The sequence below is a fragment of the Vitis vinifera genome, chromosome 14 (genome assembly GCF_030704535.1).
Source record: "Vitis vinifera cultivar Pinot Noir 40024 chromosome 14, ASM3070453v1".
Taxonomy (NCBI): domain Eukaryota; kingdom Viridiplantae; phylum Streptophyta; class Magnoliopsida; order Vitales; family Vitaceae; genus Vitis; species Vitis vinifera.
The window spans coordinates 6,089,289-6,100,895 of NC_081818.1; the positions used below are offsets into that span (position 1 = coordinate 6,089,289).

Consider the following 11,607-nt stretch of genomic DNA (forward strand, 5'->3'; position numbering starts at 1 on the left):
TAGGAATTCTTACATTGTTTGGTACTTGAAGTTTCTTGGTTGTTGCTCCATTTTGTGTTCTGTTCATGTTGATTTATTACTGATATGAGAAGATTTTAGTTTTCTATATTGGTGATCTGTTTGAGAATTCTGCATCAAAGTGTTGTTCTCCAAATGGGATGCTTGAAATTTATTAGCTTGGCTACTTAGCTACGAATTCAGCTCTGCTTAGTCTGATTGATATTTTATTTTAAGAGAAGAAGAATGCAATTACTTTCTTTGATCCCTGGCTGACATTGTAGAAAATGTTGATGTTTGTTTAGTTCCATTACAATCTCCAACTGTGAAAAAATGGGGAGAGGTTGGGTGTTGTGGGTTCAAAGTTATATTAAGTCGTAACTTTTCTAAAAGGCTAAAGGCAGGTTGGGAGTGTGGATTACTGAGTGAGGGGTCACTTGCTCTAGTTGGACGAAGTTTGGGATGTTGGGTATCAGCTAGTTGCTGGGCAGCTAGAAAAAGCAGATATTTCTAAAATTTTGTGCTGTATTCTCTGTTCTTTGTTTTTCTGAAGATGCAATGGGTGGTTTTCAATTTTGTGCTCATTGCTGAAGGATTTGATCTTTTGGGTTGGTTAGCTTTGGGCAAGAAGTTACAAGTTTGTTTGTAGTACGGAAAGAGGACAATATCTGTGGTTCCATGAGCAGGCAGGAGTGGCACTGTTGTCTGTAGGAGGGATGCTGCTGCTTTGCTGAGGGGCTTGGGTTGAGCTGAAGGGAAGATATTGTTAAAAATGGAAAAGGAAAGGGCAAATGGTGCTTGGCGGGTTGAACCACAAGTATCTAAACCATTTCATTCCATTGAACCAATCCCAAACAAGGGCTTCAAAATACACTAAGCCCTGCTTATTGTTTGGACATAACTTTGGTTTCTTCTGGACTGGGCTCAACCTAAACAAGAAAGGGTTTGTGCCATTGTAATATTAAAAAATGAGTCTATATGAATCATCCGAGTTGTTCATACAATAATATATGAACTTTGCAGCACTATCTTGGTTAAACTTAATAACTTAAGTTGATTTTAAATTAAATTATATTTAAATTATTAACTTAAAAATTATAACTTAATTTTTTTTATTAATTATTAAGGTTGTTTGGTAAAATTAATTTAAATTTATTTTAAATCATTAAATTGATATATTCAACTTTATAAATTATAACAATAGAGGTTGTGGAGTGACAAAAGAGATCGTGAAAATAATTAGGAAAAATAAAGATAAAAAAGTAAAATAAAGATATGGATTTAAAAATAAGTTAATTATTTTTATTTATTATTTAAAAGTTGTTGTTTTTTTTTTTTTTTTTTATACTTTAAGTCATATCATTAATTAATTTTATTAAATATATTTAATTTATTTAATGACCTAAATTAAACTATTAAATGATTTTAAGTTATTAAGTTATTTATTTATTTATATATATATTAATTTCCCAATTCTTGTAGTGTCCTGAAGTAGAACATCAATAGATTTTTTTCTTTTGGTTTTTTTTTTGGGATTCTGCGTCAGTAGATGATCAGCACTTCATGCAACCCATCATTTTCTATACCACCCATTGAAAAAAAAATATATATAAAGGAAAATGATTTTCTCATATTTTATTATCCCTACAAAAAATATCAAAGAAAATTAAAATTAGTTAAAGATTTATGTATTTTAAAATTATTTAATCTTTATATCAATGAGTTAAAATAAGTAAAATGAATTTAAATTAACAAATAAAAATAATTTATTAATTTTTAATCTATTTTTTATTTTTCTTTACTTCTAATTTTTCTTTATAATTTATTTTCCTTACATTTTCTCTCAAATTTTTCGAAAACCAAACATAACCTAAGGATTGAGTTATCAACTATAGTTTTCTTCTAAATTTAATTATGATTGAGTTTTACTTGCAAATCATAATGTCTACTATAATTAATTTTCATCTATAAAGAACTTAACAGAAGTTGAATCATGAATAAAAATATTTATCGAAATCAAAAGATTTTACTGAACAATATTTTATATCCAAAAAATTTAAACATACCAATAATATCAAAACCACTATAATTTTCCATACACGAGGTATGTTACTTACCACTATTCCTAGCTATATAGATAATTTTCATATAGATAAAATTCATAACTAACGATGAAAAATAATTATTTGTTTATCTATATATATATATATATATCAAAGGCATGGACCTAATGTATTTACATTTCTCATTTTACACATTTAATGTATGAGAAAAATTAAATATATATGGTACATGGTATTTGGAAAATACAAGGTAACTGATAATAAAACATTATTCTGGTTTGGCATAATCCTATCCTTGGATTGGATTAGGACAAGAGTAGTCCAAGCAGTAGGACTCTTTCACAAAACCCTAAAAATCCAAAAACCCTTCCGGTTTTTAATCGAGGGCATTTTTTTCCCTTCCCTCTTCTTCTACTTCATATGTCTGAAACATCTTATTTTTTATGTATTTTTTTAGGTGAAGTACTCCAGATAGTCGGACAACCCCACTAAGTGTAAGCACCTTCCTATTTCATATTACATTTACGAGTCTCTCCATCTGTTTGGTTGCTAAGAAAATGAAACCAAAGTTTTTGAACATTGTGTTTGATAATTTCTCAATGAGCGAACAAGGCATTTTTTTCTTGAAATATGAGGTTTTTGGAGATGAGATATTTTGGATTTATTATGTTTTGCATATGTGAAGTAGATTGATGGTTCTTTATTTTAGTTGCATCTATTTTTGTATTTTTTAGGACCGAAGAAAGGTCTCATTTTCATTATTTGTATCTTATAGTTGCCTGGTTTTGATGCACAGCTTGCAAGGCTAGGGGGTCAGATCTCAGAGTTCATTTCAAGGTATTTTTTATATGTATTTGATTTGATTTTTGTACCTTTTAATTTACTTCCACTGGCTTGATGAGCATTTGGATTTTTTTTTCCCCTTAGATTGGTTTATTTGTCAAACCTGATGAAAAAAAGCAAGGACCTATTGCCTTTTGTGAATGGGTCTCTCATAAACTTCAGGGAAATTAGTTGCACTGTTATTGGGTGAACCGCATGAGTATTGTCTGTGATTGAAGGTTCAGTAAATAATGGTACATTATGATGAGTTTCATCAACCGATTGTTATTCTTAATTGTGTGTTCTACTTTATTTTTAGCAGTATTTGATTTTAACTTTCTTCCAAGTTTTAGTGGTGTTCTCCTGGTATTCTTTATCCTCCTATACAAACCAGAGTTTCTTCTGGAATAGAGGTGAAAGATGCAACACGACGAAGTGATATGGCAGGTCATCAGGCACAACCACTGCAGTTTCATGACCAAGTAAACTTGATCTTCCTTCGTACCCTTTGTTTCTGATTGTATTTTCTTTGAGTCAGTTGATTCAATGTGGTATTTTTTCGGTGTTGTGTTGCAGAATCACAACTGGGAACTTTTGCCGCAATCCCTATAACGTAACTGGGATTTGCAATCGCAGTTCCTGCCCTCTGGCCAATAGTCGCTACGCCACAATTCGAGACCATGATGGTACGTGTTTTCCCCCTTTTTTGTAAACATAATTCATAATTTATTTGGTTAAAAATTGAAGGTTTTGGATTAGGGCGGATTGTACATTGTAGATCGAGTTTAGCAGACTGCTTGAATAGTTTTATCAGTCATGTGATTTATGGATTGTTTCCTCTTTATTAAATTTAGTTCTTTAGATCAAAGCTGTATGTGGCTGACTATGTTAATGATTGGTCTCTGGTTCTTGTGCAGGAGTGTTTTATCTATACATGAAAACCATTGAAAGAGCCCATATGCCAAACAAATTATGGGAACGGGTTAAATTGCCACGAAACTACGGAAAGGCTCTTGAGCTTATTGACAAGCATCTAGTATTCTACTTCTCCTTGCAATTTCATAGGGTTTTTGTTTCCTCTTTATCGAAGTTTTTGGAGGACACCGGTTGCTTAATCTATATTTATTTGGTTTTAACAGATGTTTTGGCCGAAGTTGCTTGTTCACAAAACAAAGCAGCGTCTCACTAAAATGACTCAGATGCGAATTCGCATGAGGAAGCTTGCATTGAAAACAAGGTCCATGTCTTCTCTTTTCAGTAACTCCTTTTCAGAGAAAATTGATTCTGTTGATAGCTAATATGGAACAGTTTATTAATTTTGAGTTGGTTCGCTTATTTATCTTTCTTTTTTTTTTTTCCCTATGGCTAAATTTTGAAAATTGATTCATGATAAGTGAAATACCCTAACAGTTTTTATGGAAATTTAAGTCATGAAGGGTGCTCCAAAGAGGATTAGATATTAGGGAGAGTAAGCCCGTGTGTTAATAACCTATTTCATTCAACATTACACTAGTGGTTAAAGAACAAGCATTCTAAGATTCAGGCCGGAAGGGTGGAAAATGGATGTTATGGACAAAGAGATGCTATGATTAAGATATTTAATTAGAAAAGGTATCCAGTAGAAGTGAATCATTGGTAAATATTTGCTCAAATGTGGGTAATTCAAAACTATGTTATTCAAAATTGTTATAATAAAATCATACACCGGCATGGTGTTACTGCATTACTAAATGGCAGCCATAACTGAGATGGAGTTTAAAAAACATCACGGTTAGAAAAATCATAACTAAGATGGAGTTTGAAAAACATTATGCTTAAGAAAAAAATGAAGTAATATGGTTATAAGGGAGAGGTTGGGTCATCGGTTTCTTCTTTAGGTTTATTTTACTTGAAAGCAGAGTTGCTGGTGACTTGCTGGAGTTTTAAGGTTATGTTATCGAGTGGTGCATGATTTTGCTTTCATTTTCATTTTTTTTCTTGATTGGTTTAACTGTTTATACATGCCGCTGTTCCACATTGTGAGGATGAGTAAGTTTATTTCTGCACTTTGATTTGGCGTTGAATGTCATTGAACAGGGAGAAGATAATGACCACACCTAGGAAAGAGAAGAAGAGAGAGGCTAGAAGAGAGGAAAAGGCCGAAAAAGCTGCAGTTTTGGACAAGGTTATCATTCTTTGCTTGAGATATATATATATATATATGTGTGTGTGTGTGTGTGTGTGTGTGTGTGTGTGTGTGTATGGATAGATAGATAGATGGATAGATAGATATTCAACTATGTAGTATTGACTAAAGAATACTCACTAATACTTTTGCAGAGCATTGAGAAAGAATTGCTGGAACGTCTTAAGCGTGGAGTTTATGGTGACATATACAACTATCCTGTTAAAGAATATAATAAAGTTCTTGATATGGAAGGACTACAAGCTGCTAGTGAAGATGAAGAAGAGGAGGTAAAGTGGTTTAGGCTTATATATATATGTATATAGCAAAACAATTTTTTTTCTTTCTTCTATACTGAAGATCTACTATTGAAAGCAGGAGCCTGAAATTGAATATGTTGAAGGCTATGAAGAACTTGAAGAAGAAGATGATATTGAAGATTTTGGTGGCCTTGAGATTGATGAGTCTCTCAAGGATGAAGATCTCGGTAAATCCAATTTTATGTTTTCCGGTGCATTTGATGTTATAATGAAAATGCATAATCATCCTATATCTCCCCATAAATGCATGCAAATGATCACAGATACCTACATTTCATGACCAACCAGTGCAAATGATTTGTGTTGCATATATGTACGGGTTTCTTCCACTTTCTTGTTTATGAGCTCTAAAATCCTCAATTTGATTGCAAAGAAGTATTTGGTAAAGAACAAGAACTTCGAATTGTGTGATGGCTCCTCCTGCCCAACATGTTAAAATTTATTTTTTTTCCACTGTTTTTCCTATGCTTTCTAGGCCATTAAATGGATCAAGTAGGAAAAGCTTCTAGTTCCAAAGTCAATAATGAAGTGGTGAAGAAAAAGAAGTTGGAATAAAAAAGGAAAGAGTTGCAAAAAGTAGACATTTACATCCTCTTTATGCTGTCCTTGTCAATAACTAAACTGTTGATTCAATATAGCATGTCCTATGATAGGTGAATATCTGAAATTTAATCCACTTCTACCCATGACCACCCTTGGTATGTGACAACGCATCACTTTGATGCCAATGTGTAAGTTTGCATATAATAGGACAATATATGCTAGCCTGGCTCAAATACTTAAAAAGTAATATTGCAGATGATGATATGGGTGAAGATGATGAGGAGATGGATTTAATTGACCGAAAGAGAGTGAGAAGAGGATCTGGGTCAGCTCATGGAAAGCTTGACAAAGATGAACGAGGCGCAAATTTGAAAAAGAGACCAAGGGTACTTGTTGAGGTAAATATCTGTTTCGAATTATGCAAGTATGGTAACTTAAGATATGTAACCATTCAACCCTGATGATGTTTCTTCCTTTCTTGAGTATGATTCCGATAATTTGTTTTTTTTTTTTTTTTTTGAAAATATTCTTAAGCAAGAGACCCGTATGCAATGTTTGGTTCTCAGAAAATTGGAGGAAAAGAAAATAAAGAGGAAAAGTAGAAGCAAAATAAAAAATAAATTTAAAGTCAATAAATTATTTTTATATATTATTTCAAATTCATTTATCCTATTTTAACATTTCTATATAAAGATTAAGTAATTTGAAAATGCATAAGTTTCTAACTAATTTTCGTTATCTTTGACTTTCTTTACGATTTTCTATGGTAAAATCAAACATAAGAAAGGTATTTTCTTAGTATTTTTTTCTCTTAATACTTTTCTGAAACCAAACAAGCAAGAGTGGAGTGAAGTTGGACCATGTGAAGTTGTAGTATTATTGCCAAACATTACACTAATTCAGATTGCTAGAGATCTCTGAGTCACTGAGCATCCAAATTCCCAGTGGTGTGAAATTATGATGGTCCTTGAATTTTACTACTTCATTGTGTGATTAGTTTGATCACTTGAGTGTTGTCCAGCTAATTGAAGTCGAATAGTAAAAATAATGGGTTTTATTTTATTTTTTGAATATTTTCATCAGGTTGAACATGAAGGCACTGATGAAAGACAGAAGGCAATCCAATGAAGGAGCTTGTGATTTGGATTTCAATCCACTTACAGCATGACAACAATTATCCTCCTCACTCATGACAGATTGATTAACCTTACCAAGGAGGGGGAAACAGCCAGAGAAAGAAAGAGTTTTGGATGCCTGGTGATTGTATAACAATATGGAGTTGAAAATTATTTTCTTAGTTTTGTGGTGATTGCCTTTGAGAAATGCAGTGGAGTGTTTCATAACTCAAGCACAAGAAATTTATTTGTTTCCAAATAATTATGGTGACTGCATTTGTTTATTCACCACATTTGTAATGAATATATTCCCTAATATATCAAGGACCATGTATAAAATAAGCCGGCCTCATTCAATTTTAATTCATCATCTTTTTTCTTATGGTGTTATTGAGAATGGTGGATTACAGAAAACAAAATGAAATGGTCTCATTTCCAGGGGATTGGGGATGTCCAGATTTCATGAGAAAGTCAATTTTTTCTTTTGCCTTTTTTTCCCTGATGTGTGTCCACTTCTTGATCATTTTGTAGTAATTTGAAAAGGCAAGATGGAAGAGAAGTGTGCAATTGCAAAAGATGTTACTGAAGTAAGTTGTCGTTATTCAAAAGTTGCTATCATTTTCATGTTTCCTTTATTCTCGAGTGTAACTTCCTTGCTTTTGCAATGCACAGCTAATAGGGAATACCCCAATGGTATATCTAAACAATGTAGTGGACGGTTGTGTAGCCCATATTGCTGCTAAGCTAGAGATGATGGAACCCTGCTCAAGTGTTAAAGACAGGTCTTCATTTTCGTTCCCTGGACTTCATTTTCTTGGATTAGTATTTCTTACTTGATGTGTTGCAATCATGAAAATACTGTGTTTGTTTTGAGTTTTTTTTTTTTTTTTTTTTTTAATCTTCAATTTCACATCACGTTTCAAATCTTTGGCATGCAGGATTGGGTATAGCATGATCAATGATGCAGAAGAGAAGGGCCTGATTACGCCTGGGAAGGTTAGTAATTGAATTAATCCTTGTATCTGGACATGTTTTAATATTCTTTTTAGGTACTGTTATATGCCTTATATGACTCCATCAGCTTCAAAATTTACATTTTCTCAACAACTAGGACCATTTGAACCATCAAATCACATGCCATCATTTTTGGGGATCCTCATAACACCTGTGCCAAAAAAGGAATGACTCGTTGTTTTGGTGCATTCCTCGGTCTTCTTTGCATATGACTTAGGTTATATGACTTTCCCATCATCAGTTGGCAATAAATTCATAGGTGATGATTATTACTTCTAGGTTGAAACAGGGCTATAGCATTCATGGATTTAGTGTACAGATTAAATGTTCAAATCAGGGTATTGTCCCCCGAGAGAAACCACTTTTCCTTTTTGTCTCTTGGATGGTTTTCATTCCTATAGTCCAAATTACAGAGCATTTTTTATCAGTATTTCTCTTGGTTATGAAATGTCTAGATGTTGGTTCATGCAGACTGTCCTTATCGAGCCTACCAGTGGCAATACTGGAATTGGATTGGCATTCATTGCAGCAGCTAAGGGTTACAAACTTATCCTTGTCATGCCAAGTGTAGTGACTCTTGAGAGAAAAATCCCTTCATTTGAGATGAGTTTCGTATGTTAATCCTATAAGAGAAATTGTAATGATGTTTCCTTCATTTGAAAGGGTTTCTTTCTTCATTGTCTTCACATTTCCGACATATATGCTAGACTTTCATATGCATTTTGTTTTACTCATCGTTGTATCCTTACTAAAATGTGTTTATTTTTGCATGTAGTCATGCACATTAGTGGAAGTTTTACTTTATCAATATTAAAATTCTCGTGTTGTATGTATCGACATTAATCAATTATGAAAAACATTTAGTGAAGGAATTTTTGCTATTTGTTGAGTTTACGTATGTCGATTGAGTAAATCTTTAGTCTTTCCTAAATTTATGAAATATTGCTTCAGTAGTGAAATCTGTTACTACAAAAATTCATTAGACATGATCTAAAGAGGAAGAATTCATAACGTCATTTGATAGGATGAATGGATTGGTTTGATATATGGTTTTAGTTAAACATGTTCAATAATGCCTCATGAGGATAGCATCAAAGTAGAGGTCCCTGTGAAAGTAGAGGTCCCTATGATTTGTGTACTTATTTTGCAGCTATCAATCTACTTAAGTTTAGTTAGGTATTGATAGGAAAAACAAGCTCTCTTGTAGTTTACTTAGTTATGATCTCTGATTCCACAACAAGAGTGAAAATTCTAAAGTAGCTAATGAAGTGATTTATGCTGTGAGTTTTTTTAGGGTTATTAAAAGTCTTCTTGAAATCGAAAATAGGACTAACAATTTGTCCTTTTGATCATGATGCCATCATGTTCTTGAATTTAGGAATGATTTGGTACTAACTTTATATACGAGGAAAGCAGAAGATTAAGAAAAGTTTCTTTGCATCTCCTATATGAAGTTGTCCAGTGTAACCCAGAATTCTGCATGCATTAAATGAAAAAGTCATGAACCTTCTCTTGTGCTTGCATTCATTTACTTGTTATCTAAATACTTTTGCTAGGCATAAACTACAACTTTATTCATAAATAGTAGAAATGTTCAAACTACAATTTTTTGCAAATCTGCATTATTGGGCTGTTTCTTTGCTAGGGACTTGAAATTTCCCTGCTTTTGCTCTGTTTTTTGTTGATTGGTTCTGGATTCTGAGAGCATCTAGTTTTTGATCCTTTGGTGGTTCTTTTGCAAAATATGCTTTATTGGATTTGGGTACTTCATATTTCAGAGTTATGGCTCTACTTGATTGATTCATGATTTTATGAAAATTTTAGTTTTTGATCTGTTGGTGATTTTTTAAGCAATGGTGCTTGATCAGAATGTTTTGCTTATGGGAATTTGAATTTTCTTAGTATTCTTCATGATGTGTTTTGATGTTGGTCGATTGTTGATTTTGAGACACTTTAAGTTTCTTATCTTTTGGGAATTTGTTTTTGTTACATATGCCTTATTAGGAGTTCTTATGTTGTTTGGTACTTGAAGTTTCTTGGTTGTTGCTCCATTTTGTGTGCTGTTCATGTTGATTTATTACTGATATGAGATGGTTCTAATTTTCTATATTGGCAATTTGTTTGAGAATTCTGCATTAAAGTGTGTTCTCCAAGTGGGATGCTTGAAATTTATTAGCTTGGCTACTTAGCTATGAATTCAGCTCTGCTTAGTCTGATTGATTGTTTATGTTAAGAAAAGAAGAATGCGATTACTTTCTTTGATCCCTTTCTGACATTGTAAAAATTGTTGATGTTTGTTTAGTTCCATTACAATCTCCAACTGCGAAAAAATGGGGAGAGGGTGGGTAATGTGGGTTCAAAGTTATTATAAGTTGTAAGTTTTTGAAGAGGCTAAAGGCAGGTTGGGAGTGTGGATTACTGAATGAGGGGTCTCTTGCACCAGTTGGACAAAGTTTGGGATGTTGGGTATCAGCTATTTGCTGGGCAGCTAGAAAAAGCAGACATTTCTAAAATTTTGTGCTGTATTCTCTGTTCTTTTTTTTCTTTTTCTGAAGATGCAATGGGTGGTTTTCAATTTTGTGCTCATTGCAGAAGGGTTTGATCTTTTGGGTTGGTTAGCTTTGGTCAAGCAGTTACAAGTTCGTTTATAGTACGGAAAGAGGACAATATCTGTGGTTCCATGAGCAGGCAGGAGTGGTGGCACTGTTGTCTGTAGGAGGGTTGCTGCTGCTGCTTTGCTGAGGGGCTTGGGTTGAACTGAGGGGAAGATATTGTTAAAAATGGAAAAGGAAAGGGAAATTGTGTTTGGCGGGTTGAACCACAAGTATCTAAACCATGTCATTCCATTGAACCAATCCCAAACAAGGGCTTCGAAATACACTAAGCCCTGCTTATTGTTTGGACACAACTTTGTTTTTTTCTGGACTGGGCTCAACCTAAACAGGAAAGAGTTTGTGAAGAGTTTTGTTTCATGTGGACAGCAGGCCTCAATGTGGAAATTAATCATATGAAAATGTATGTTTTCTTTTTTGAATCCAGTTCCACTAACCATACCATTTCTTTGATTACAATTGCAGGCATTCTTTCCCCAGCTTGAAACCATGGCTCTTCACTAGAGAAACGGAATCCTTGATCAGAATCCCATTTAAAAAATCATTTTCACAAGTGTTTCAAGGAATGATTAAAGAGGAAAAAAAACCAAAGAACCTCGTTTGGTTGCTCAAAAACCTTGGGAAGAGAAATGAAAATTAAATTGTTGATTTAGCCCCTTTCCATGATTTCTTTCATGAAATAAAAAAGAAATGAAAACTTTAATTCCATCAACCAAATGATCGTATTCTTTTGCCCTAAAAACAATACTTTATTGTACTTTTGGAACGAATGAATTTTGTTTAAAAATAAAAATCCTTGTTTGATTCCTTAAAAAAAAACCAAACGTTTATAAGCCAAACCTTTGCCTTCAGCAAAAAAAGAAGAAGAAGAAGGGGAGAATTTCTCAGGAAACAAGCGGAAACAGAGACAAGAGAAATGAGATTAAAAAAAACAAAAAACAAAACTTGTTTCTCGTT

The 11,607-nt window shown here is 33.1% G+C and overlaps 2 protein-coding genes and 1 non-coding gene across 9 annotated transcripts; all 3 read left to right on the top strand.

The window, feature by feature from the left end:
- Positions 1–2,240: 2,240 nt before the first annotated feature.
- On the top strand, positions 2,241–7,286 carry LOC100854778 (uncharacterized). 7 transcript variants are annotated; one of them, XM_059742463.1, is made up of 12 exons: positions 2,241–2,310; positions 2,518–2,554; positions 2,857–2,897; positions 3,230–3,364; positions 3,459–3,568; positions 3,800–3,918; positions 4,022–4,119; positions 4,959–5,046; positions 5,202–5,336; positions 5,425–5,533; positions 6,165–6,307; positions 6,993–7,150. In XM_059742463.1, exons 4-12 carry the CDS (start codon positions 3,303–3,305, stop codon positions 7,035–7,037), a joined length of 909 nt encoding a protein of 302 aa, XP_059598446.1. In that variant the 5' UTR covers positions 2,241–2,310; positions 2,518–2,554; positions 2,857–2,897; positions 3,230–3,302; the 3' UTR covers positions 7,038–7,150. The 7 variants fall into 7 exon arrangements, with proteins under 7 accessions (XP_059598446.1, XP_010659945.1, XP_010659949.1 ...); XM_010661643.3 differs by having other exon boundaries at positions 2,295–2,310; positions 3,236–3,364; positions 6,993–7,286; XM_059742462.1 differs by lacking the exon at positions 2,241–2,310 and adding an exon at positions 2,988–3,136 and having other exon boundaries at positions 2,360–2,554.
- Positions 3,014–3,144, top strand: LOC132255138 (small nucleolar RNA snoR74). The gene has a single exon (XR_009467756.1). It is a non-coding gene; the product is annotated as a small nucleolar RNA snoR74 (small nucleolar RNA).
- Positions 7,287–7,384: 98 nt separating the features above from the next.
- Positions 7,385–8,919, top strand: LOC132255021 (cysteine synthase-like). Its single transcript, XM_059742464.1, has 4 exons — positions 7,385–7,611; positions 7,697–7,806; positions 7,963–8,020; positions 8,510–8,919. Exons 1-4 carry the CDS (start codon positions 7,573–7,575, stop codon positions 8,657–8,659), a joined length of 357 nt encoding a protein of 118 aa, XP_059598447.1. The 5' UTR covers positions 7,385–7,572; the 3' UTR covers positions 8,660–8,919.
- Positions 8,920–11,607: the final 2,688 nt, after the last annotated feature.